At 41.1% G+C, this 26,126-nt stretch overlaps 3 protein-coding genes across 4 annotated transcripts; 2 read left to right on the top strand and 1 right to left on the bottom strand.

The window, feature by feature from the left end:
* Positions 1-1,279: 1,279 nt before the first annotated feature.
* On the bottom strand, positions 1,280-3,003 carry gig2p (grass carp reovirus (GCRV)-induced gene 2p). The gene is made up of 2 exons (XM_076273870.1): positions 2,900-3,003; positions 1,280-2,492 (listed from the first exon to the last, which is right to left on the bottom strand). Exon 2 carries the CDS (start codon positions 2,467-2,469, stop codon positions 1,816-1,818), a length of 654 nt encoding a protein of 217 aa, XP_076129985.1. The 5' UTR covers positions 2,470-2,492; positions 2,900-3,003; the 3' UTR covers positions 1,280-1,815.
* An 823-nt stretch (positions 3,004-3,826) lies between these two features.
* On the top strand, positions 3,827-10,147 carry fdxacb1 (ferredoxin-fold anticodon binding domain containing 1). Its single transcript, XM_076274289.1, has 6 exons — positions 3,827-4,453; positions 4,688-4,864; positions 4,941-5,097; positions 5,228-5,431; positions 5,669-5,830; positions 6,081-10,147. Exons 2-6 carry the CDS (start codon positions 4,690-4,692, stop codon positions 7,111-7,113), a joined length of 1,731 nt encoding a protein of 576 aa, XP_076130404.1. The 5' UTR covers positions 3,827-4,453; positions 4,688-4,689; the 3' UTR covers positions 7,114-10,147.
* Positions 10,148-10,299: 152 nt separating this feature from the next.
* Positions 10,300-19,529, top strand: alg9 (ALG9 alpha-1,2-mannosyltransferase). Of its 2 annotated transcripts, XM_076274501.1 has the most exons (15): positions 10,300-10,446; positions 11,220-11,355; positions 12,467-12,601; positions 12,697-12,767; positions 13,230-13,318; positions 13,740-13,875; positions 13,997-14,084; positions 15,825-15,930; positions 16,159-16,281; positions 16,466-16,620; positions 16,917-17,046; positions 17,540-17,687; positions 18,119-18,248; positions 18,377-18,507; positions 18,775-19,529. In XM_076274501.1, exons 1-15 carry the CDS (start codon positions 10,301-10,303, stop codon positions 18,896-18,898), a joined length of 1,848 nt encoding a protein of 615 aa, XP_076130616.1. In that variant the 5' UTR covers position 10,300; the 3' UTR covers positions 18,899-19,529. The 2 variants fall into 2 exon arrangements, with proteins under 2 accessions (XP_076130616.1, XP_076130617.1); XM_076274502.1 differs by lacking the exons at positions 16,466-16,620; positions 16,917-17,046.
* Positions 19,530-26,126: the final 6,597 nt, after the last annotated feature.

Raw genomic sequence — 26,126 nt, 5'->3', positions numbered from 1 at the left:
TCATTTAATTTTAAACACGAATCTACTGTCTTTACTGCCGGGAGAGAAAAAAAATATTTTCTGTAGCCTAATTCTGCCTAAGGCTATCAATGAACAGAAAACGTGTTGGCTAACAATTTATTAAATACTCCTGTTATTGTCGTCAACGACGTCGCTGTAGGCTACTGCCTTTTCAGCGCCTTCTGCTTATGATGATTCAGTCTTTTGAATTCGTTTGGCCTTGCCATGCAGTTGTAGGCTACAACGTGCCATTCCCTTCATGTGTTTTATCAAAATGTTGTATGCCCTCATGGACAGTAGCTCCGTGATGTCTGCATCTTTCCATGTCGGAGATTTTCTGGACAGCACTATGCCACTCCATCATAACACTGGCATTTAAGTCAGATTTAACCACATGGACGCACGAAAGAAACGTCACCAACACGCCCTCTCACTAGGTGTGAATTTTAACCGCATGTTCTACGCCTCGTTCAGACACAGTACATTTACATAATGTCCGGAGGAAATACTAGGTCGGGGGTAGTATAAACACCGGGTGAATTCGGACTTCCATATGACCGGTTATGTCGTCCAGATATACGGCCCCACCGTTTAACATCGGCAGAACCTCCGGTCTTACACGTATGTCTGAAAGCGCTTAGTGACGCCTCACAGGTCCTCCTCTGGCAGCTTTGTTGGGTGCTACACAATGGTGGTAGTTAGTGCGGTTCCCACTTCACTGTGAAGCGTTTTGAGTGTCTAGAAAAAAGGCACTATATAAATGCAATGTGTGTTGTTGTTAAGTAGTACCTACAAAACCCTAATGTCACCATCAAGAGAAGAGGTGACTTCAGGATGGCTACAGAGGCTACATAGTTGTAAAGACAAAGCAAAGCCATATATCCAACTGGCTAATAAAAAAGAAGATTGAGATAGGCAATAGAACAGAGACAGATAAAAGAGGAAGAATGAAAAAAAAAATCATGAACAGTAAAAATCTAAGGTGTTGATCACAAAGAAGAACATTTGTGAGATGCTGATCAAATGCTAGAGGAGTGATTGACTAGGAAGTAGATTGATCTACTAGTAATGTGATTGTCTGGGGATGCACTGGTGGTGAAGGTGTGACATTTATACAAAATACATGGAATCTTCTAGAAGGAAGTCTATCACTCCAGTTTGCAACACTATGCCACATCCTGTGGACAGGGCTTAGTAGATTTTTTTTTACAGCAGCCATTTTGAGATAAAATAGTAGGGCGAGCACAGTAAACGCTATAAAGCCTACAATACAACAGAGTCAATTAAACCTTTTTATTTGAGCTCTCTCTCATTATACACATGAGTCAAAGAAGTCATGAAATCAGAACAAAATTACTTTTTCAGAGAAAAAAGACTAATAAATGTATGCATTTTTAACACAAATTACTTAATACAAAAATGATTGTCATTTTTATCACATGTCAAATCTCCAGCAAAAAAAGAGGATTTTCACATAGTCTTCTGAAGTTCGCCTACAAAAAAGCTTCCATCTTTGCCCATATAAGAAGATACGGTATTTTGCGATTTTTGGGAAAATAACATGGGGAATTTGAATAATCACACCTGTTACGCTCTCGCAGGGCACAAATAACTCTGAAATGCAGACGTTTTGCCCTACACACTTTTGTCATCTGCCTTCGAGTGGGTACTATGATCTTCGGTACGTTAATATGGCAAACTTTGTTTTTTGCTACTCCAGAGCTAACTTGCAGTGCAACTTTGATTAACAATTGGATCTCCTTATATGGGCAAAGATGGCAGCTTAGGGTCCTTTTTGTAGGCTTCAGAGGTCTATTATGGCTTGACAAGGCAGACATGTTTTGCCATGAGGATACAGATATTCTGTCCACATCCCCAACATGATTGCACACCATGAGCAGGATCATTGGTTCTCTTGCATAAGGTACAGGCTCCTTGGCCAGAGGATTGATTCGTAAACTGATTATTTCTCTGAGATATCAGCTGGCGAAGTTCAGCTAAAAGAGTGGTATTGGGTGCAACAGCAATATCAGTCACCTTAACCCTGTTTGGGTCCCAAATGCAATCCTCCTCAAGGCCACTTGGAACAGCTTTCATTCCACATTTCGGGGGCACCCATGCAGTGTCGTAGCCCTGCATGTGCCAGGATTTTTGCATGGGGTGATTGTCTTTGTCGATGCGTTTCACCTTCCCACAATCAACTTGCAACTTTAGCACTACCTTGTCAGAGACATGGTTATTCAAAGGGTAGCGCTCTGCTTTCTTCTGATCGCGGCTCACATAAACACCAGGGCCCAGCATTCCGTCTTGAGACTGCTTGAAGCCATTCTGAATTATCTGACGGGCAAGTTGTACACTGGTGCCATGGTACATTGTGTAGAGTCTGCCAGATTTAGCCTTTTGCTCAGCTTTCAGATGGTGGTCACCATCATACTCAACTTCCCAACCACAGAAAGTGACCTTGGACATTATTTCACTTTACTGATGAAACACTAAATATGGGGAGAGAAAAAAACATATTGAACAAAATAGGTAGCATAAGGTTATGGTAAGGGATAGGCTAATTGTATTTCTAGTGTTTCTGTGAGAAACGTTCTTACATGAGACATCACAGACAATTAGATAATAAACAATAAACAAATCATTATGCTTTCAGTATAGCCTACAGGAAAAAGTATAAAGTAAACATAAAACGTCCTGCTTTCTCATTTTGCTATTTCGATCTAACTCGATAGCAATAAGGCTTCGATTTGATCTTCAATGGCACTTAGCCTATTTTATACAGTCTGTAGTCTATGTTTCTGATTTAGCCTACCTGTCAAATATTTACATATATGATTTTTAGTTTAACAAGAAACTATCAATTATGTATAATTTATACATTAAAAATTATACTTACCGAACTGAACTTATTTTCAGTCAGGAGTGGACACCTATCCAAGTTTCGCTTTCACTTAAGCAGCTGATGTAAGGGAACGTCATTTAGGTCACTCCCCTTTCTCTCAAAGTTTTTGTAGAGAGTCCAAATTAATTTAATCTGTTTACCAAGAATTCTGCTATAATGCTTCAATTTAATATATTGTTACATTCATTTTAAGTATACATACATTTGAATAACTAAAGATCTGTGCAAACACCACACCAAACACTTCTCACCTATTTCCATGTGTCACTTAATATTCATTTCAATACAAACCAAGACGGCGGATTCCTAAAGAAACGCAAGCACCCACACCATAAGTGTATCTAAATTAGCTATGTACCAAAAAGTACATTTTACCGTGACACGAAGAGCTGTAAACAGTGCTGTAGGCCTACAAATCCGCTTGGAGCTCCAGTGGAATTTTGATTTGCGACGAGAATTCTCGGTCTAACCGTTGATGTGCCGTGAGAAAGGTTGGAAATAGGCACCCATTAGCCCAGCATTAAACTCCGAGCTTGGTAAACAAAATCGGATATTTCAGGCAGTAAGTCAGAGCCCCGGTAAGAACTAAACTAGATTTCGTTCAAAGCTACACACCTATGGCTACTGAAAAATGTAAGGTTCATTTATCAAATGTTATTTTGAAGTATTAAAAACATCGTTGTTTTAGAAGTTTCGAAGGAAGGGGTTGCCACAAACACATACAGCAATGGCACTTTTAAGATAAACAAACACATGAATCACAATGTTTTCGTCATAAAGCGTTCAAAATGCAGCCTATGCATTTGCGCTAAAAGAAATACACCCCCCCCCCCCCTTTTTTTCCCCGAGTCTTCAGTCATCTCATTGGTGAATGCAGGCTCCTTATTGTGTTACCGCGTAGGTGCTAGGAAGGAACGGAACTAATAAGGTGAATGACTTGTGGGGGCTCGACAAGCGGTATGAACAACGTTAAGCTTAATGGATTTTAAAACATAAGTTTACACTTGCTTGGTAACCAGACCATTTAACATTGCTTCGTCAATGAGAATGGCCTGGTTTGGAAATCCTTTTTGTCTGGTTAAATTATACCAGCGTCTCCGCTGTTTCCCTCAGGGTCATTTAAACTGGTGCTCCAGCCTTAGGAACAGGATCAAAGTGATTCTTTAAAACGAATATAAGCCAACGTGGTACTGTTTAGAAATGTTTGTAGTGTCACTGTAGTGTTGTAGTGTGTGTTTGTTAATCCAACGAGGTTACAAATAATTTGCATTTGAACGTTTTCCCTCCTTTTGTTATGCCACATTTTATGACCTTAGTGCTTCAGATAACCAACGGTATACGTCCATATCTTTGGGGAACAGGCTAAGTTAGGTATTAGCTAACCAACAGTTTTTTGATTTTAGACGTCCTATAGCGTTGGCTAACGTGATAAAACTAGAATTTTGCTGCCGTCTTGCGCTAGCCAGCGTCTTACTCAAATGTGAATTTGTATGGGTTCCGTTTCAAACCACAAGTGCAACAACAGCAGTGTTCTGTCAAATTAAGAAGGTAAGTTGAATTAATTTAGTCTTTAGAAATTCCGAATTATCAGCTGTCAAGCTAACGCCACTAGCTGCGTTGCGTTGACAACGTTAACGTGTCCTTCTGACTTGAGCATTAACGTTATCAGTACTTGTTAGTGCTTTATTTTACTTGTTGCTTACATGTCGGCCACCATAACTTAAAGTTACAGGGATGCGGCATGCTTTTAAGTTAACCTGGTGTGTTATTTTGTTTTGCTAGCGATGTGCAGCCCACGTGAGGTACTACTTGTTGGCGAGGGCAACTTCTCTTTTTCAGTTGCCCTGATCGAATCGTCCATAGATGAGCTAAATGTAACATCAACTTGCTTGCAGTCAGAGGATAAGGCATATCGCCTGGATAATGCTCGAGAGAATATACAGCGCATACGCGATTGTGGTGAGGTGCTATTCTTTATCATCGTAATTTAAATTGATGACAGAGGAGGGTTTACTAAATTTGTCATCTTTTTCAGGCTCAACGGTGCTCTTTCAAGTGGACTGCACATGCCTGAATGAACACGAAGCTCTTCAAAATCATCTTTTTAACTGCATTATCTTCAACTTCCCGCATTTCGGTCGCAAAAGCGGAGTAAAAAAAAACCGTAATCTCCTGGCTAAATTTTTCCTCAGGTAAGACACTCAAGGCCGTCTAACATTTGTGAACAGTAGTTATAATGAACGAGAGCCACAGTGATTTGAAATGCATTGCACGCATATCAGTGTTTATGCTAAGATATGCTTACCCCCTCCTCCTCCACAGTTGTGTGCAGGTCTTAAAAGGTGAAGGAGAGGTTCATGTGGCCTTGTGCAATGGCCAAGGTGGTACTCCAGCTGACAGTCCAATGAGAGAGTGGCACAACAGTTGGCAAGTTGTTGCCATGGCAGCGGAAGCTGGCCTGGTCTTGAGTGAGGTCCATCCTTTCGATCCGATGAAATATCAGGGCTATAAATGCACAGGTTACAGGTGGGTAGAATTTGGAAGAAACTGTCATTTTCTCAGTTATGTTAAGTAAAAATGTATCAGAACAGTTTAATAAATGTTTACGTTGCCTTCCACTTTTAATGTATTTCTGTATATCAATATATATCTGTATATTAAAATTACTTTGGCAATGACAGAATTGATATACAGAAACACATTGAATTACCTAACCTAATGCTGTCATTATTGGTCTTTTATTTTTGCAATTGTGTTTCTCAGGAGTCAGGATAAAGGTTTCCATGTGGAAAGTGGTCTTAACCATATCTTTACCCGAAGTTATCCATATACTACACCAGCGTTGACTTTAAAAATGGAGGCAGCATTGGGCAAAGATTCAATATTATTTGAACTTCCAGAAGAGCTAAGTGAATATGTGAACAGGTATTGACATAACTATTTCTACATAACATGAATCTAGAGCATGTGTGAATTTAGGTTACTTAAAAAGCTGTGCACCACTGTTAAGCCTGTATTTGAAACCTTAAAGTGCTCTGTAGTACCAAAACCTTTAGTATGAAGCCTCTGTGGAAACTTTCAGTGGCTTTCAAGAGTATGTTTGTGTAGTGATCTGATAGATGAATCATGTTATACATTGCCTCACGGGTTGTCATTCATTGGTTGTCATTCATAGGTCATTCCTTGACTCAGAATCCTACCACCCGGTCAAACTAGTGCAGGAGCAGCTACTTCGGGAGCTGAAGTCATTCTGGCCTGTTTACACCTTGACCCAAAACTTTCCTGAACTGGTCTGTTGCACCCCAGACCAGCCCTATACATTTGGCCCAGATGTTGCTACCTCTGACATGTATTGGGTGAGGCCCATTGAAACCCATGGCCCACGTGAGGAAGACGAGATGATGGGTGATGACCACCTAAGCTCCAACACCAAGTATGCGCTACAACCATCTATGCTGATGCATCTTTCAGAGATTATCCAGCACGAAGATTTCAGCCCGGGGACTCTGCATGCCCTGAGTGGTCTGGTTTTCCGTCGAGCCCCCGTGTCCTCAAGCACGTCTCCTGTCCATCACCAGCTGCTCCTAGTTGGAGCTTTCCCCTCCGACTCTGAACCTTTAAAGTGTCTCCAGGGGTGTTTAGAGACACTTCTGTCTCCTTATGGAGTCTCATTTGTAGGGGACCAAGAGGACAACAAGAAGGTGTGGATGAACTCAGAAAAACATCCTAAGTTTGGGAGGTTAGCGTACGTGTCTGCACCAGAGTATGAGTTTCAAGGTGTGCGACTGTCCGTGGTCACGATTAACCTTGACTACTTGGCCACTCTTGTCTTCAATCTGTTTGATTGGCGTTTGCTCTGGAGTCCTGACCCCCGCTTCCTTCACCACTTCTCTTCTAAACCCCTTGAACCTTTCTGCACATTCTCGCTGTACCCACCAAGCTACTCGCACGACATCAGCTTCTGGATGGAACCAGACAGCTTTGACGAACTTGACTTCCATGCTGTGGTCCGTCAAGCGTCAGCAGGCGCAGTAAGAGAAGTGGTGCTGGTAGACCGTTTCCGACATCCACACATGGGTCACGCCAGTCTTTGTTACCGGTTGACCTATCAGTCGCCTGATCGCGCACTTTCGCACAGTCAGGTAAAGGACATACACAATCAGTTGCGTCAGCTGATGTCTCAAAAACTGCAGGTCACACTCAGGTAGAGCAAAAAAGCGGTTTAACCTTACTTGAAGATCAGGGGCCCAGATATAAAAGGTTGGCTGGTTGGCAGTCTAAAGTCTGACTAAAGCTAATTTAATAATGAGGCGAAATCTATTTGGTAATTTAATGCGAAGAGAAAGATTCTAAGCTCAAACATTGGTGGATCAGCTCAATACTTCCACACGCCACACAATAGCTTTAGTTATTGCATGAGAAACTCATTAGGTGGGCTTACATGGATACTTTTATTCTGATTAGATTTGGAATAATCGCTCAATCGGAATGAAAATGACACATATAAACACCTTGATCGGAATAAAACTGCAAATCCGATTAGAATTTTAGGGCCAATCTCAATTCTCTATTTTACCCCTTCCCCCTTCCCCTTAGTTTTGCGCGTGCACGTGAGACGAAGGGCTATCTCAATTCTCATTTCGATCGAGGGGTAGGGATAAGGGCACGGGGTAGATACCCCTTAAAACCAAGTAAGATCGGGAGCTTACTTAAAACCGAGTGGTAAGAGAAATACCCAACATACACCGCTCACACTGGAAAAACAAGCACACCGAGAGGTTCATTGACATGAAATGTTGGCATTAGTAAGGATTATAAAATTAAAATGGTAATTGTTTATGTTGCATTCAATCTTGTGACCACATATTGAAGGTCCTGTTCTTCACGAGGAAGTTTTCAAAAATCGCTGTTTTGTGAATAACAGCACATCATTATTTGCGCGAATGTCTTGCATTTTACATATTCCCAGTCTGATATAGCCTACCCCGCGAATTGGCAGCATACCATGTCAGAAATGTAAAGTCCAACAGCAGCTAAATTCGCTGAACTTTTTTACCGCTCGTCTGATATGAATGCTGCATAGGCCTACTGCTGCCGACTCCTCGCATAGGCTATTACAGGTAGCGATTGCTTCTGATGTAAAGTAACGACCATTTGGATATTATTGTAAAATATCGAAGGAGTTGTGGGATGTTTACATAGCAAACTGCATGTTTATTTTGTCCCCCATCACTGTTTCATTCACCCGGACCAGAAGGTAGCCTGCGAACGAACATAGGCACGTTCTGCTGTTGTTTAAATAATTCCTGAACGGTTTTATTCCGAGCTGAAAATGCAATGATAGCCTATTTGACAGAAGACAGGTTGCTAGTGACAAAATATTAGCTTTCAGTGTGGTGCGATCTCTGTAAATTACGTTAATTCAAGTGTTTCAATCATCCAGCTCTCCCTTATGGTTGGCTAGTGGTATCTCATTTCCGAGGGGAATATTCTTCACCCCTATGTCTTGCCACTCGGTTTCGAGGGACAAGGGCTAGGGGTAAGATGAAGGGGAAGGGGTAAAACAGAGAATTGAGATTGGCCCTTATTCCGTTCTTGTTCCGATTAGTCAGCCATGTATACAGTCAATCGGATTGCCTGCTGTAGCTTCTCAAGGAAAAGTAAAGCAGCAACGGCTATTCCGATCAAGGAGCGCTTGTAATCAAGGAGCACTTGTAAGCACCTGATCGGAATAGAACGTATCCCATGTGAAGAAATGTATCACTTTTTTCATTCGGAATAGGCCTAGTTTAATCGGAATAACAAGAAAACCCTTCCATGTAAAACCACGTATTGAGTAACTTTCCTCTTTGCCTGTCATTTCAATTGTGGCCCCCAGTTGTCAACAAAGCGCTATTTAGATCCTATCTGCAAACCAAATCTGCCCTAAATATGTACTTGTTTTTAATTTCACGTTCAATATTATGTGCACTATCAAGACTGTTTGGATTGTATCATACTGCATGACTTAAAATCAAACACAGGTAAAAACCCGAGGGGTATACTACAAAGCAAGTTCAATATACCTAGGCTTTCTTTGTGTTAGTTGGCTTGACAACCCATATAGTTGAAAAGTTGACAGAAAAATGGGCAATCAATATCACTGCCTCATCATTAAGGCATGAGTATCTGACTGCAAAATGTGTGTATTTCAGGAAATATGTTACATTGAATGCCCTGGCTTTACATAACTAGAAGTGTTTCCCATATTGACTTATTTGTGGCGGCCCACCACAATATTAACATTGACCACCACCACACAATAATTTTCCAGATTGTACTAAATTGTTCTTAAATGTGGTTCATCATAACCACGCTACGCTAATTTGTTAAAAACTGTTGAATTCAAGTTAATTCTGCAAACCTACCCCCACAAATAGAATTCAGCTCTGTGGGAAACACTGACTAGCATTCTAATATCTCTTTAGTGGATCCCTCAAGCAGCTTGAATAAGTTTTGGTCTATGGTTATTTTCATACAGAATACATGGCAGACTACTTTTCCGTTCAATTTAATGACCATGTTAGAATGTACCTTAGGGGCTTTATTTTTGTTTTATTTTCTGTTTCTTTTTAATAAATATAATAGATAAATTCCAGACTCAGACAAGCCATATCAGAGGTTCAGTAAATTTGCATCTAATTTCAGTTTACTGTGAATATGACTAACCTTTAAACATGTTTACTGTGACAATGTTGGCCAGTCAATTGTGGTGCATGCATGTTACACATTCACTGATGGGTGATATGTGCTTGCTTTGTTGTTGAGCAAATACTGTTTTTAAGACCGTGGCTGAGCAACAAATGTATGTTGTTGATATGTTTGTTCAATGAAAAAATCTACTTTCTATTAGGCTACTTCATGTAAGCCTGGTATGGCAAGTAGCTGTGTCAGTAATATGTTTAATCCAATGTAAATTGTGAGGTATGCATGCACTTGATAAGCCACTGGAAGTGGTGGAAAAGACGATGGAATAATTGTAGGCTCGTCCCTTTAGCCTACCTCATATGTGATGTAACAAACAAGTACAGAGATGTCATTGAGATGGTCTTGGCTGCTAATAATGTGTATTTAATATTTGTATTCTTATTTATGTGAACGATTTTAAATGTGGAATGTATGACGTTTCGGGAAATGTTATTTATATTGCTTTTAAATACTTGTATTACAATGAACATAGGGATAAAATAAAATATTTATGAATTACCTTGTGCAACTTTGTTAGGGGTTCGGGGGATTTGGGGATATGAGTGTAGGTCTATGGTTATGCATAGGTCTTATGTCTATGGTTAGGTTCGGACTCTTAAATCACATGTGATCTATTCCAAACGAAGCATTTGTATGCCAGTAGAAGACATGGCGACCAAGGGTGTCCGTCAGCGAACCAGACGAGGCAGTAAACAAGATGCTAATAATGTGAACACAAGTATTGTCAGCGACAACCGAACGTCAAAAGAAGAGAAGAATGTTGACGACAGTAAAAACAGTGACATGCGAAATGAGTGAGTGATTTAGAAAAACATTTAGCTGTATGCTGTTGTCGGATGTCCAGGCTACTAGCATAACGTTACAGTTTTCATGTCTGGTAACGTTGCATGTAGAACTAGCTACTTACTGCAGTTATCTGTCGGGTTTTGTTGCAACGATACATTTAATGTCAGTTAGTATTCTGGGATTTAGGCCATTTGGGGTTGCTTACAAGCATGCAGGCTTAATCCAAGCAGTGTAACATTAACGTTAGCTTGTGAGGGTATCTGCTTTGAATGACGGCGGCTAGCTGTCCTGACGTTAAAGGTTTCTCATTCATTCAATCACCTGCTTTAACGAAGTTCTAGCATGTAAATCTAGGCTTCGAAACCAGTTTCAATCGAGTATAGCGGTTTCGGTGCTTAGTTTATGAAGCCACCATTTCTTACTCAGAAACCCTTTGTTTGTACAACGACGTTTCATTGCTGGTCTTATTGAGAAGCATTAAGCTAAGGTTAGCTAACAGTCTGTATGTCATGGGGCATTAGAGCCACGTATCATTAGCCGCTTGTAACGTGAGGAGCTCAATGAGTTGATCAGTTAAGGTTACTTTACCCCTGTCAGACTGGTGTGAAGTTGATTTCATCACATTCATTTTGAATCCTAAGGCTTCTTCATAGTTTTGTATTGGCATATATTATTTGGGAAGTTTATGTAATGTTTTCCAAACTGTTGTGCATTTCCCCCTGGCTACTAGTTTGTACCCAGATAAGCATATCATCCCGTTTGAACCTTCATATTACTATAGGACATCAAGTAAAGCAGGCCAGGTCTGGGCCCCGGAAGGTTCAACAGCGTTCAAGTGCCTCGTTTCAGCCCGCTTCTGTGCAGCATTGCTCAGCAACATCTCAGACTGTGATGAGACATTCAACTACTGGGAACCAGTGAGTTATACTGATTACCATACATACATCAGCCTGCAAAGCTGAGTTGGAAAAGGATTATCAGAGCCAGGTCATGTCAGGTGGAATTGGCATTTTCAGTTAAATGGTTATGGTTATGGATTTATCAGACGCCTTTGTCCAAAGTGACACATAAATACAAAACAACATAATAAAATTGAACAGGGAACAGATTAGAATGTAGGTCAAATATAATACGGAGAATAGTTATAATACACAATAATATCAATTCAATCAATAGCCTAATAAAAAACAATGGAAAAAAGGGGAAAGGCAATAATAAAACAATAATGTCCATTCAATCAACAGCCCAATTGAAATAAAACAACATGATACAAACCATAACACATAAGCGCTTAAACAACTAAGTATATGTTGAATAGGAATGTCTTTAGACCCCTCTTAAACGACCCAAAAATACCACAGGAACGGAGAGCACTGGGCAATTCATTCCACCAACATGGAACCACTGAAGAAAAGAGTCTGGAATTAGACCCAGTTTTCATGACTGGTCGACACAACAGACGCTCACCAGAAGACCGCAGTGGGCGGTTGGGGATGTATTGTTGTGTTATTATTGAATTAAAATAACTAGGAGCAGATCCAGTTAGTGTCCTATAGGCCAAAGTGAGAGATTTAAATTTAATTATGGCTACTATAGGGAGCCAATGGAGAGTAACTAGGAGAGGAGTTACATGTGTCCTCTTTGGCTGATTGAAGACCAGGCGTGCTCCAGCATTCTGAATCAGCTGTAATGATCTTGTTACACAAGCGGGTAAGCCAGCTAATAGTGAATTACAATAGTCCAGCTTAGAGATGACCATGGTCTGAACAAGAAGTTGTGTGGAATCTTGTGTCAGATAAGGTCTGATCTTCCTAATGTTGTAAAGCATAAACCGACATGATTTTGCAATAGAAGCTATATGCTCAGAGAAGTTAAGTCGTTAAGTTAAGAAGTTAAGTTTTAAATGAACAAACATGCATTTACAATAACATCAGGTGAACTGTAAACAAATGACATACTTAACACTAGAAAGACCCTGTTGAACAATTTGTATTTCCACTCTATTAAGTGAAATGTTTTTCTTTTCAGACTCACTATCTACTTTATGGCAAAGGAATGCAAACATGGGAGTACTCTCCAACTTATGCAATACGCTCATATGCTTACCTATGGCTCCATGCCCTTCCTGCCTTCTTTCATGCCAAGATACTTCAGACTAACAAGGTCAGTAATCCTTTTAGTTTAGTATGGTGTTCTCTTTATCATGTATGTTTGTTAGAGAGGTGGCTTTCACTGAAACTTCCTTGTTTCTTTTACAGGTCCTAGTGTTTTATTTTTTGCGCTGTGTTTTGGCCTTTGCCTGCTGTGTCTGTGAACTCTATTTCTACAAGTGAGTGTGCATCTGTGCATAGTACAATTCTATTTCACTGGTCATGGAACTAAATAGAAACTAAACAGAACATACATCAAACTAAATAGAACATAGATGCATTATGTTTTGTGTGTTTTGCTATCCCATGATAGCCTGGAAATCCAGACCCAAATCTAGAAAGATTGGTCTGGCTATGAGTAATGAAAATGGCCCAACTTGAGGGGGAGCACCAAGGCTCCAAGGGCATGGGTAATGAGCATCATTACTGATTGCCAGAGTGACTAGCTGAGCAAATTCAAATTGTGCTCTCGCAAGAACTCTGGATTTCCAGGGTAATCCCATGAGGGACTTAATTAACAGTTGATTAAAAATTTTGTCTTCATTTCATCTATTGTGTTTATCAGTCTTGTCTCGTTATAAAAGAGTAATGTTAGCTTAATTTTTATTTTTAGTTCATAACTTACTTTTCTCCTCTTTCAGGGCAGTCTGTAAGAAGTTTGGTCTCCATGTTGGTCGGCTTATGTTGGCATTTTTGGTTCTGAGTGCAGGAATGTTCTGCTCCTCTGCAGGTTTGTTTGAGATGATGAGTTTTCATTAAAACTCTTCTTTTCATTTCACCCCAGCAGAATTGGTCATTTATGTCCGCATTGTTGTCATGTGCCTAATTGGATTACTCTGTCAGACAGCTTATTGACCTACAGGCTATTTGTGTATTGGTATATTGTATTTAAAATCTACACATACTGCAAGGAGTCAGATATCCCAATAAAGAGACATTTATTGAGACTATTTATGAGTAATTGTGAAATCTCTTCCCGTATTTGTATTTTTTTCTGTTTAACAAATCTTTTCTTTAAACAAAACACTTTCAGCAAAACCGAAGACAATTATAAACAACAGCAAAGCTTTTAACCAAAGTTGTACCAAAATATGGGAAGGGTTGATCATATATTTGTGTTGTGAATGGGTGCTGTGTTTGTGTGATCCCAGCGTTCCTCCCCAGCACATTCTGTATGTACAGCACGGTGGTGGCCATGACGGGCTGGTTCCAGGGCCGCACTAGCATAGCCGTGCTGGGGGTGGCAGCAGGAGCCATCATTGGCTGGCCATTCAGTGTTTTACTGGGGTGAGCGAGGCACATTTGATGTCACAAATTGATGTATCTATCTAGCAAACATCTTTATTTTATATGTGGTATTGTGGTGAGGAAGTGTGAGGTGATTTTAACCATTCGTTTTTTTTGGCAGAATACCCATCGCCTTCGACCTGCTGGTCCTTCAGAGGAAATGGAAGAGCTTCATCATGTGGGCTGCGGCGGCTCTTGTCATTTTCCTGGTGAGAATTTTGTCGTTTAACACATCTAAACACATCTAAAGTCTACAGAAAGAATGCTTTTCTTATTTATTCATTTATTCAACATTCTTGCCTTTGCCAACCAGGGGCCCATTGCACAAAACTAGGGATTAAGCCGGGATATCATGGTTATCCTGGCTCAATTTATCCGTGATCCGGTTGCACAAAAGCGGGATAGGGGGCAGCAGGATATTTTATGGTATAAGTTACCATGGCGATTTATTCTGTGTGGAGCTAGCCTTCTCCAGACCAGGCTAAGTTCCAGGATCTATTTATTCTCATCCCTTATCTCAGTCAGCAGTCACCACAAACGGAAACCAATAGTTATTACACTGCCCACTACACATTGTTATCACATATAACTAGACCCACTGTCATTTTTTAAACGTTTGTGATCATTAATTAACTTTTACATACTCGCCATTCCTGACCTGTCATGTGACGATGTGACGTCACAGGAGCGCCGTAACGATTTTGTGCGTGGTGGGAGCGACACTAGTTGCAATATTCTCCTAAACAGAGGTGTTGCAGTTTGTTGCTGTTGTGAAAAAGCTACCGCTACCTACTTTACACCGTAGAAGAAGCAATGAAGTCACTGTAGTTGCCATGGTGAATCTGTGAACGGTGGCGGGGTCTATTTGAGGGAGGCGTGAGCGCGCACTTACTGTATCCAGGATGGGTTTCACCTGGCTTGATGAATCCGTGTCTGCTCATCCTGGCTTGGTCTTTGTGCAACCAATTAAAGGAATTATCCGGAGTAAAATGCACTTCAGATCGATTTACGGATGATTGGGGGTGCATACGTTGAGTTGACATCAAAATCATGTCATTCGGATGTGTTTTGATTAAGTTCGATTGTACCGTTTTCAGTCACAACTCGTAGCCTGGAAGTGAGCGGGGCATTTCAATTGCGCCGCTACAAAACGCTATTTTTATACCTCTTCTACAGTTCCAAACAACATAACACTACATAAAATAACAATATTGCTGAGTGTGTTGTAACACGCTCTGGAAATTCACAATTTCGTCGCCGTTTTTCTTTTTGAAAAAAACATAGTCCAGTATTTCTTTCGAAATTGAAATGAAGTTGTATGGACTGGACTATGTTTTTTTTTTTTTTTTTTAACGGCGACGAAATTGTGAATTTCCAGAGCGTGTTACAACACACTCAGCAATAAGACTCCTACGGACTTTCCCCTGAAGAGGCAGCAAAGATGGCAACATTTCCTGAAAGGTACTGGCTTGATGAAATTCATTGTGGACTCTATTCGACCACATTAAGACCTCGGGATACTTCGGTTTGGCTTAAGGGACCATCTACTCACTACCACGTAAGTGTTATGTTGTTTGGAACTGTAGAAGAGGTATAAAAATAGCGTTTTGTAGCGGCGCAATTGAAATGCCCCGCTCACTTCCAGGCTACGAGTTGTGACTGAAAATGGTACAATCGAACTTTCTCAAAACACATCCGAATGACATGATTTTGATGTCAACTCAACGTATGTAACCCCAATCATCCGTAAATCGATCTAAAGTGCATTTTACTCCGGATAATTCCTTTTAAGCCTGTACGCTCTTGTTTTGGATTCATTGAGCGCAGCTCAGTAACTTATCCCGGATGTCTTAATTCTGCTTTTGTACAACGGGCCCCAGATGTTGGGTTTTATACCATAACATCATCTCTTTTGAATAACACATGTTTTGGTCTTGTGTTTATTATAGGTTCCTGTAGTATTAGTAGACAGTTACTATTATGGCAAGCTGGTGATTGCTCCTCTGAATATCGTCCTTTACAATGTGTTCACTCCTCATGGCCCAGATCTCTATGGTACTTTTTTTATTTTCTTGTGTCACAAAAAGAAATGTGTGAAATCATTAAACGTGTATACTGTAGGTATTCATGTGTTGAGCTGCCAAGCATAATGAAATACTTAGTCAAAGACAGACAATTTGGACGATTTTGCTACTGATTTTTTTTTATACTTTTTTCATCACTTTAAGTTTGATGTGTTGATGTATGTGATATATGATTACATGTGTTTTCGCCCTTTGTTAGGCACAGAGCCGTGGCACTATTACTTTCTGAACGGTTTCCTGAACTTTAATATCGTTTTTGCATTGGCCCTGTTCTCACTACCCCTCACTGCTTTAATGGAAGCGCTACTGCAGAGGTTTAACGGTGAGTTCAGCAACAACGTCCGTCAGCTTTTTATTTGATTGTCAGATGTACATTCTAGTTGAGTTGTTTTATCTTCAGGTGTTGCTGAATTTGCAAACTGCTTTTATAATGATTTGGCAAGGCACCAGCTGATCAGGACTTTCTGCCTTCTTTATCCACCTCTGTGTGTGTGTCTGTGCTACAGTACAAAACTTGGGACGCCCTTACTGGTTAACACTGTCACCCATGTACCTTTGGATGGTGGTTTTCTTTACTCAACCGCACAAGGAGGAGCGCTTTCTGTTTCCTATATACCCGCTCATCTGTCTCTGCGGAGCTGTGGCACTATCCTCCCTTCAGGTACAATGAGAAGCTACGGCTGAGTCCACTTATTTATTTGGTCGATGCATTTACCTTTCACAGGTGTTTTGTCATTTATTTATTTATTAACTGCTGTTGTTGATGTCTTAATTGTTTGTATGATTAATTCATGCTTAATTAGTTGTCTTAATAACAAACATATCACAACAGTTCTTGCTACTGCCAGTGACATAAGTAGCATATTTATACGGATACTCCTTTTAGTCATGGTGGCGTCCATCTTTTGGGGCCGTTTGACACTTAAATGGGCGGTTGTGTTTCTTTGGTTAATGCAGAAATGTTACCACTTCCTGTTCCAACGCTATCGCCTGGAGCACTACACCGTCTCCTCCAACTGGCTGGCCCTGGGCTCTGTGCTGCTCTTCGCTGTACTGTCGCTTTCTCGATCCGTGGCTCTGTTCCGAGGTCAGGGGAAACCTTATGCAAATTAACCAAGTTCATCTATACCAGCATGTCTTTACTTGCAACAAAAAACATGCCCACTCCAACCTTGACCAACAGATTCCTTAAATGTTTGTGACCAATATTGCTTTGATTGCATTAGTCATGAAAAAGCTCATTATTCGTGGGGCTGTGTGTGGACAGTTACTCAAACTAGTCAAACACCACTACTCACACCAGTTGAGGACATTGCGTAGTATTTATTTATTTTTTTCCATGGGATACATCAAAATTGCCCCAAGTCAATGTCCACTGTATAAGCATAAGGCTGCGTTAACCTAAACCTTATTATTATTGTAGAAACGTTTTTGGTCTCTCTGACTCTGCTATTCTCTCTCTCACTCTCTCTCTCGCTATCTCTCTTTGTCTGTCTCTCTCTTTCTCTTTTGTTTACACTTTAATAAAAACAAAAACAAAAAAACATTTACAGATTCTCCTTTGACATTTTGTTTCCTAGGCTACCATGCCCCATTGGATCTGTACCCCGAGTTCCACCGCATTGCCAAAGACCCCAACATCCACACCGTTCCCGAGGGCAGACCGGTCAATGTGTGTGTGGGCAAGGAGTGGTATCGCTTCCCCAGCAGCTTCCTCCTGCCCAACAAGTCAGTGTGCTCACCTTTAAAGGGGCAAGATGTTGTTTTTGTCACCGCATTCCCAGTGCTCTGTTAGCATGTTCAGTCTGTCTTTTAGCTGTTTTAGATATTTGCTCATCTTCGGGGCAAGACAAATGTAAATAAATACACAGGAAATTGGGAGGGGGAATAACATTTTTATTTTCATATAAATATTACCAAAATTCAGAATCGTTTTTATTTGACTAATGTACTACCTACATGTTGTACCATTTATTTAGGCGTAGAAAACAAATGTTATTAGAAAATGCAAATACTGTTATCATGGAAATAAGGTTTGATAAATGATGTTACACAATATTAATGTGTACTTTGCATACTCTAGAAATTTCATCTTGGTGATGGATATTTGCCCCACTCCTGTCTAAGTTGACACAAAATTCTGTTCATTTTTTCCCTAGTTGGCAACTGCAATTTATCCAATCAGAATTCCGTGGTCAGCTTCCCAAGCCGTATTCCAGTGAGCCATGGGCCACCCGCATGATTCCCACAGAAATGAATGATCAGAATCTTGAGGAGACATCTAGATACGTAAGTGCAACAGCAGCTCCGTAATATTGTGAGAGGAACCCTGAACATATTTAGAAGTGGCCTTTTACACCCAAGCAATTGTTCAGCAGTAGTAGTAACTAATAAAGAAAGGTTCTGTTCTTCTTTAGGTGGACCTCAAACAGTGCCACTACCTAGTGGACTTGGCCTTGGAAACAGAGGCGTCTCGTGAACCACGTTATGCTGCCAACAAAGAAGAGTGGAGCATCATTGTTGTGAAGCCTTTCCTGGATGCAAGCAGGTCAGTTCTGCTTCTTTCTTTTCTTTCTCCAGTGATGAGCCACTGGTCTCATGGGGAGTTCACATGGGGTCGTTTGAACCACAAATATAGGTCAGTAAGGATTTTGTCTTTGAAGTTAATCTGTCAATTCTTGAGATTAGCAGTTCCTTGTCCTGACACATAGCTCCTTGTCTAGTGTTGTTGACACTGTACACTATTAACTCATTTACCCACACATAGAAGTGTGTGATTTTGATCTTGTTTCGTGCTCTGTCTTTGTACACACAGGTCGTCCAAGTTGTTCAGGGCCTTCTTTGTGCCGTTCTTCTCAGAGCAGCACACCACATACAGCAACTACGTAATCCTCAAACCGCGGCGGCCCAAACATGGCAGGAGACGGACACAACCCTGACCCTCCACCTTCCTCTAGGGTTTCTCTGAACAGCAGTGTACCCTTCCCATGGCCCACAGAGTTCTCTCTTATCTGAAACTCTGGGTCATTGCATTGCATCAAAATACTGTGTGTGTGTGTGTGTGTGTGTGTGTGTGTGTGTGTTTAAGTATTTTGAGAATGGGGATGTGTATTTATGTACATATGTATAATGAACATTTGTATTGGAGCAAGCAGAAACACGATGGCCATTTTTGACTGCGGTCCGAGATGATGGGTTTTGGTCCCACATCTCGCTCTCAGCATTCAGTCCGTCCATTCCATAGGTCCATTCCATAGGTGGCCTGGACGGTAAGGCCGTCTGCTCCATTCAGGAAAACTCCTTCATTGTCGTTGTCATCTTCTGGGCCGCATCCATGGTTTGACTGTCTGCGCTGGCTGGTCCGTGCTTGCGTGTGTGTGCGCGGGCGTATGTCTGTAGGTCTGTGTGTGTGTGTGTGTGTGTGTGTATGTGCGCGTGTGCGTGCGTGCGTGCGTGCGTGAGAGAGAAGCTGACCCTTTAAGGACCACAACAGTCCCTCGTTTGTGGTGTTGTTCGTAGTCTTAATGTCCTATGAGCCTGACCTGACCAATAAAAATGACCAAGATTTAAATGGTCTAAAGTGGACCAATATCAAGTCAAGTCTCTACTGAGGTACTTCAATGTTTCTCATTGTAGTGTATGTCAAGTAGGAGTAAACTGTCGGACATCTGTGCATCTTTGTCCTGATCCATACTTCAGCCTCCGGTGCCAAAAGTTGTGAGACAACTTAAGCTAAGAGGGCATTGTTAAATGTCTCATCTCTCCTTTTTCTCCCATCTTCAAATTTTTCAAAATTAAAAAAAGGACATTAGTACCATCAATCAGTCAGTGTTGTGCATATCGGGGGAAGCGATGGACATTGTGATAATGTTATGAACATGTAAAAAAAATTATTTAAATAAAATGGCTGTGTGTTGAATGAAGTGAATGCAAACACAGTTAAAAAAGTCTTTTGTGTACAAGTGTTGAGGAAATAATTTTTCATTCTAGAAGTCAGGTCCTCACGGCATTAGCATCTTAACATTGGCTGTACTGTATTTTATGGACAACTGAAAATTACAAAATGAAAAAAATGTTGTGATCAGATCAGACAGTGGATTTGATTGTGCTATGACACAAAGCACAAGTGACATGGGTTTAATGGGTTAAGCTAGTACAGCTGTATGTATCACTCATATATTTCAGATATGTGTGTATGTGTTGGTTTTGAGAGAAAATCTAATTCTCTGCAGCCCTGTTAATGGATCTGCCCTATACTAACTCCTAAATACTAGGAGGACTAAAGACCTTGCCTCATCCACCACATCTCTGAAAATAATCTGATACTATATAGCGATGATAAATCCGAAATATAATAATCTAAACCATTAAAGCTGATATCTCCCCTAGCCTTGTACAACATTCAACCTCCTTGTCCTTACATGTTACCTACACTAGGGGGCGTACCTTAGACTAGTTTTAGTCTGGACACTGGTCTCCTTTTCTCATCCTAGAATTGTGCTTGCCCAACACTTCTGACCATTTGGGTGATGCCTATTAAATGGTGTTGATGAGTGTACACATTGGGAATATTGGATAATACAGTGTGATTTTTGAATGTTAAAAGTTAATAAACTCTTTTGAGAGGTGGATAAACTATTTCTGAAATTTCAGAGGTGGATAAACTGCGTGTACTTGCGTTTAGCGCAGAGGAGGCTTCTATAACGGCTCCCACACACAGCTGCGTTCCATCAACGCATGCCAGTGGGTGTTCCCGACGGTAGCTATGCAAATGACTTGAAGTAAAACCTTAATGTGATTGGTTGGTGCCGTCCGTAGATTGGCTTGATTGGCCGGTGCCGTCTGTCGGTGCAGCAACAGCTGAACTCCTCAACGCGAGCGGCGGGAGAAACGCGACGCAACGGACCCACAATTCAGTTCGGCAACGGATCACGTGAGCCCATGTAAAGTGAATGGGATGCGTCTCCAGCAACGCGAAGCACGCAGCTGTGTGTGGCAGCCGTAACGAAGCACGCAGCTGTGTGTGGCAGCCGTAACGAAGCACGCAGCTGTGTGTGTGGCTTCGAAGCACGAAGCACGGCTTCGAAGTAACGAAGCACGCAGCTGTGTGTGTGGCTTCGCGTTGCTGGAGATGTAACGGCTCCCACACACAGCTGCGTGCTTCGCGTTGCTGGAGACGCATCCCATTCACTTTACATGGGCTCACGTGATCCGTTGCCGAACTGAATTGTGGGTCCGTCGCGTTGCGTTTCTCCCGCCGCTCGCGTTGAGGAGTTCAGCTGTTGCTGCACCGACAGACGGTGTCAATCTACGGACGGCACCAACCAATCACATTACGGTTTTACTTCAAGTCATTTGCATAGCTACCGTCGGGAACACCCACTGGCATGCATTGACGGAACGCAGCTGTGTGTGGGAGCCGTCAGACTACAGGTGAAGCAGTGCTTCACCAAAAAAAAGTAAAAAACAAAACACAAAACAAATCTTACAATTATCACAATTTTACTCCTTTGAAACAGAAATACAGTCACTAACATGAGCTGTTTTCCTGAAATCAGTTCTGTGAGTGACAACAGCGCCATCGCACCCGCGGTGAAACAGAGAATTACAGTGAATCAGACTGCTTCACCAACTTTTCGTTTTGCTTCACTACCATCGATATCTTTCCCCATTGACTTCAATGTAAATCGAGTGAAACCCCAGGCGGCTCGTGGATTTTTTCCGTTAAGCCTATCTCATCTAAAAATGGCGTCTCTTCCGTTTTGCTATGTTAAGACGTATCGCTACTTCCGGTCATGCGGAAAACCGTTCACGGTGAATGGCAATTGCACAGATGATTTGTACAAGGCGGTATTATGTACCTCTGTGTACCAACAGCAGATAAAAACAACCATATTTGAGCTTTCATAATTGCTTCAGTTGTGCCAAAATGTATGAAATACAATTTATGCAAGTGTTTTACGCTTCTTAAACCCGTGGGCAGCTCCATGAAGCACTGCTGTGTGCCAGTCTGCTCGGTTTCAAGTAGATATTTAAACGCAATTTTAGCTTCCACCTTTTTCCTAAATACACCAGCCTACGGCATGACATGAAAGACGAACTTCGTGTTTGTGTTATGGTGGGTGAACGGCACATGTTTCTAGCTCGTTGTCACTTTTAAAAAACACCTAAAGATGAATGCTTCAGTTGCTGTAAGTGTTTTACGCTTCTTAAACCCGTGGGCAGCTCCACGGAGCACTGCTGTGTGCCAGTCTGCTCTGTTTCAAGTAGATATTTACGTGATTTTAGCTTCCACCCGCCTACGTGCACTACGTGGAGTTTGTCTCTACCTAGTGCTGCACAGAGCCAATAGCCCTAGGTAACAAAGCAAAGATATAGATAGTAATCTTAGCTAGGTTTAGACAGCAAATTGTGTTAGTGTGTCTGTTGTAAAACTAAACGAGAGATTATTTCATACATTTATATTTCATACACCTTTTACTGAAACACAGATTATTGTGATGTTATTTTGTGTCACAGCACTCATAACTTACTACAGTATGTCATCATTGCACACTACAGTAATTGTAGTGTACCGTAATTAATTAATAAGCATTGTTGTTTACAGTTTAGCAGGATGTCAGCATCAGGAAAATAAGCTATTCTTGATATAGACTGAGTTTAAAGAGGTGCTGTGATCTGTTTCATTATTTCTCTACTTTTTCTCTACTTTGCACCAGGTAGGTGCATTGGATGCAGCTCACACGAGGATAGTGGAACTGGAGGTGCTGGTGTTGTCACGTGAGTATTTTCACTTCCCTGCTCTTCTATATGCATACGCACGCGCCCATACACTCCCACATGCTAAGTTGTTAGTAATAATCACTGAATCCGAAATCAAGAAAATACCTCGAGAAATATGTCACACACACATGCACACCCACATGATCAACAGAATAATTGTAAAACAGACAAATTGAAAATTGAACAAAGCACGCACGCATGCACACACACACACACACACACATACTATTGAAGAAATATGTCCATAAATGTGGAATGATAAAAAATATCTAATTTGTCTTTCAGAACTTCAATGAAGGACTCGTCTCACCAAATCCTCTCCTCTACACGGAAATGTCTGACTTGGTGTCAGTGACTGTCACACCAGGGAAGGCCAGTGACTGCAAGCTGACCTTGCACCTGGGTGAAATTCTGGTGACTCATTTTTAGTTGAGGTTTCGCCCCAACGAACTTGATGTAAGGTGTCTCGTGACGCTAGTGATGTCTGGCCATTTCACCTCCATTAGTACAAAGTGGGGAACCTGCAAAGGATCAACCACCTGACAATCTAGGCTTGCACCCAGATGTATCATAACGATGCTGCAGTGGGAGACCTTGACCTACCAGAGATCCACGTAGTGGTGGAGCACTTCTGGCTCCAGCCCCTGCCGCATATCTGCGGTTTGCCACGTTCCCTTGAGGATCCTCCCTGCTAACCACTGCTGGGTCTCATCTCTCCTGGCAGCAAGGACCTCATGGCTTGCTGTGAGCCTGCTCTCCACAGGTGGCACCGGGTGTGTATATGTATATATATATATATAATTGGTTTATAGTTTGTTCATTGTGTTCATTTTGGTTGTTCATGTATTGTTCCATGTTGTGTATTTCTATGATGTCCACAAGTTTTTCAATAAAATATGTTTCTTGTTTACTTGTTACTTTGACACTAACCTTTTATAGGGCATATATAATGTGGATTTCACTCTGCAGCGTCCCAATGTTTTTGTTTTTTTAATGACCAACTGTTTAGGTTACGTTTACCTGAGTGCGTGGCATGTGCAACAATGTGATTACAGAGTCCTCTACTAACACACAAAACAGCATATCCATGTCTTGCTGGCCGAAGTAGTGTTAGTAATAGCACGGTGAGTGGTGAACATATTAGCAAAAGTTTCTGAACCTTAACTCGTGGAACAACAACTAAAACTTTTGGGAAACAAATAAGAGCTTTGTCTTCCATAGTGTTGCAACAATTTACTACTTATGTGTGTTTCTATGGGGAAATGTTTGGATATCATACAAATGATGGTCATATGAAGGACACATACACACAAGGCATTTAATCAATGATATGCCAAGCTGGTATATCATTGATTAAATGTATATCTGTCCTTCATATGACCATCATTTCTATGATATCCAAAACATTTCCCCATAAAACACACCTAACTTTCACAAGTTAGGCTCCTTACTGTAGTCTACACAGGAAGGTGCATTTGTTATTAACATTGCAAGATGCTCAAACATCGCCCAGGTCTCAGACATCGACACTGTTGCAAGTAAGAGGTCATCCTTCAATCAACTAGGCTTCAGTGACGTTTAGCACGAAAAACAGGGTAGGTAGCGTTTGTTTGTCAATTATTGATGCATACTCTAGACAACGTTTTTGTTCACAAACCATAGCCATTTGTGTTGAATCTTTTAAATTTTATTTGGCCAACGCACCCCCTTCAAAAAGACTTGTAAACAATAGCTATTTCGGCGTACTTGTTCCTTTTGCCCCTGACGATTCACTACACCTTGTTTGTGCGGCTCCTCGTTCTTTCTAAGAGATTGGTAGCACAGTGATCTCACAATGACACTACCATCTAGGCCTACTACGTTGGAGACTATACAAAAACATGCACGTAATAATTTCAAAATAAAATACTTGATCATTTCTTTACACAGCTTTATTGAAGTGCATTTACAAGCTTGGATCTGACGTTAGCCACCTAGCTAGCTGACATCAACATTACCTTCACAAAACATAAACTGTTCATGGAACAATCTATATCTACAATCCAATTCTGATGGTTTAGTAGAAGTAGGCTACAGGATAATTTTGTTACACTGCTTTATTGAAGTGCATTTACAAGCTGTTGTGTCTTATCTAGTATTACCCATCTAGTTATCTGGTATTAGCCATCTAGCTAGCTGACTGACTTTACCTTCATATTTATATATAAATTGTTCATGGAACAATTTATATCCCCGATCCAGTTTGGATCGCTTAGTTTTCGTATGATGTTCCACAATATCTGCCACCTGTGACAGATTAATATTTGGCAGATGCCGCAAATTCCTTGTAAACTTGTAGATAGCTCTGATAACGTTAGTTTCTCCATAAGACATCGTTAACCGGAAGTGAGTTTACGGCTTATCGATATTCAAAATGGCGGCGTGAAATAGGCGAATTGATCCTTAGCCCAGAGCCCGTCTACGGAGAGCCTTGCCACTCCGTATTAAGTCCCATTGTACCGAATTTTGGATGCAGTTCCACCAGAGTTCCACTGGGGGCGATCGCCATGAGTGCAGAATGAATGGGAGTCAATGGAGCTAGACAGCTAAATTGGTCTCTTTCACCTGATTGTCGTTGACAAATCTCAGATTTGATTGTAGTTTGTATAACTTCAACATGGGTTATAGGTCAAAAGTTCAATGAACGAGTACTTATGTCCTTTTGATTTCTTACAGGTTGGGTCGTTGTTGCACATAACACGCTAGCATTGTGCTAATGAATGACGTCATTGACACATCTGAAAGGCTTTTTAGAACAATTAAGTGACTTTAAAAAATATAATACTCAACCAAGTGTATTTTCTTTACCTCCCCTTTTGAATGCAATACTCAAATTACTTGAAAAAAAATTATATCCCAAGAAAAGTGGATTTTGAGGGGTACAGCTCCATTGACCTCCATGCATTTTGCACTCGTGGACGAGCGCCCTCATGTGGAACCACAGAAGGAACTGCAACCAGTTCAGAAACCGGAAGTATTCCGAGAGTGGCAGTTCTCCCCTTATTAGACATTCTCTGCTTAGCCTATGGCAGATAAGTCCCACCCGTGAAGCAGTGACCGATTGGGCAGAATTTCACACTTCCTGCCGTTGAATATGATTGACGCAACACTCTGGCCAATCACCGTTAGCTTGCCATCACTTTTCAGTTGCCTTCAGTGACCTTACTAGAGTTTCATTATAAATTGTGTAATTCATTCGCATAGTTTGTTTAACATTCATTTTGTAAGGTACATCGGATTTTTTTCTGTGTAGGGGAGGACGTTTTATTTAGGATTATTGTGTGTAGCTCTGTGTTTTCTAACATCAGCTAGGGGTCTCCCCCACCAGTCAGCTAACGTTAGTGA

The sequence above is a fragment of the Alosa pseudoharengus genome, unplaced genomic scaffold (assembly GCF_046254945.1).
Source record: "Alosa pseudoharengus isolate Yale_2024_CS ecotype anadromous, Long Island Sound unplaced genomic scaffold, YU_APseudo_1.1 YU_APseudo_1.1_scf_8, whole genome shotgun sequence".
In the NCBI taxonomy this organism is placed as follows: domain Eukaryota; kingdom Metazoa; phylum Chordata; class Actinopteri; order Clupeiformes; family Clupeidae; genus Alosa; species Alosa pseudoharengus.
This window is presented reverse-complemented; position numbering and strand designations above follow the sequence as displayed.

Excerpts from the sequence above, each read along its gene's own strand:
- gig2p (XM_076273870.1), bottom strand. The coding sequence starts at position 2,469 with ATGTCCAAGGTCACTTTCTGTGGTTGGGAAGTTGAGTATGATGGTGAC.
- fdxacb1 (XM_076274289.1), top strand. The coding sequence starts at position 4,690 with ATGTGCAGCCCACGTGAGGTACTACTTGTTGGCGAGGGCAACTTCTCT. Across the intron at positions 5,098-5,227 it reads CTGGCTAAATTTTTCCTCAG|TTGTGTGCAGGTCTTAAAAG; the intron begins GTAAGACACTCA and ends CCTCCTCCACAG. Across the intron at positions 5,831-6,080 it reads CTAAGTGAATATGTGAACAG|GTCATTCCTTGACTCAGAAT; the intron begins GTATTGACATAA and ends TGTCATTCATAG.
- alg9 (XM_076274501.1), top strand. The coding sequence starts at position 10,301 with ATGGCGACCAAGGGTGTCCGTCAGCGAACCAGACGAGGCAGTAAACAA. Across the intron at positions 15,931-16,158 it reads TCATGGCCCAGATCTCTATG|GCACAGAGCCGTGGCACTAT; the intron begins GTACTTTTTTTA and ends GCCCTTTGTTAG. Across the intron at positions 17,688-18,118 it reads AGCTTCCTCCTGCCCAACAA|TTGGCAACTGCAATTTATCC; the intron begins GTCAGTGTGCTC and ends TTTTTTCCCTAG.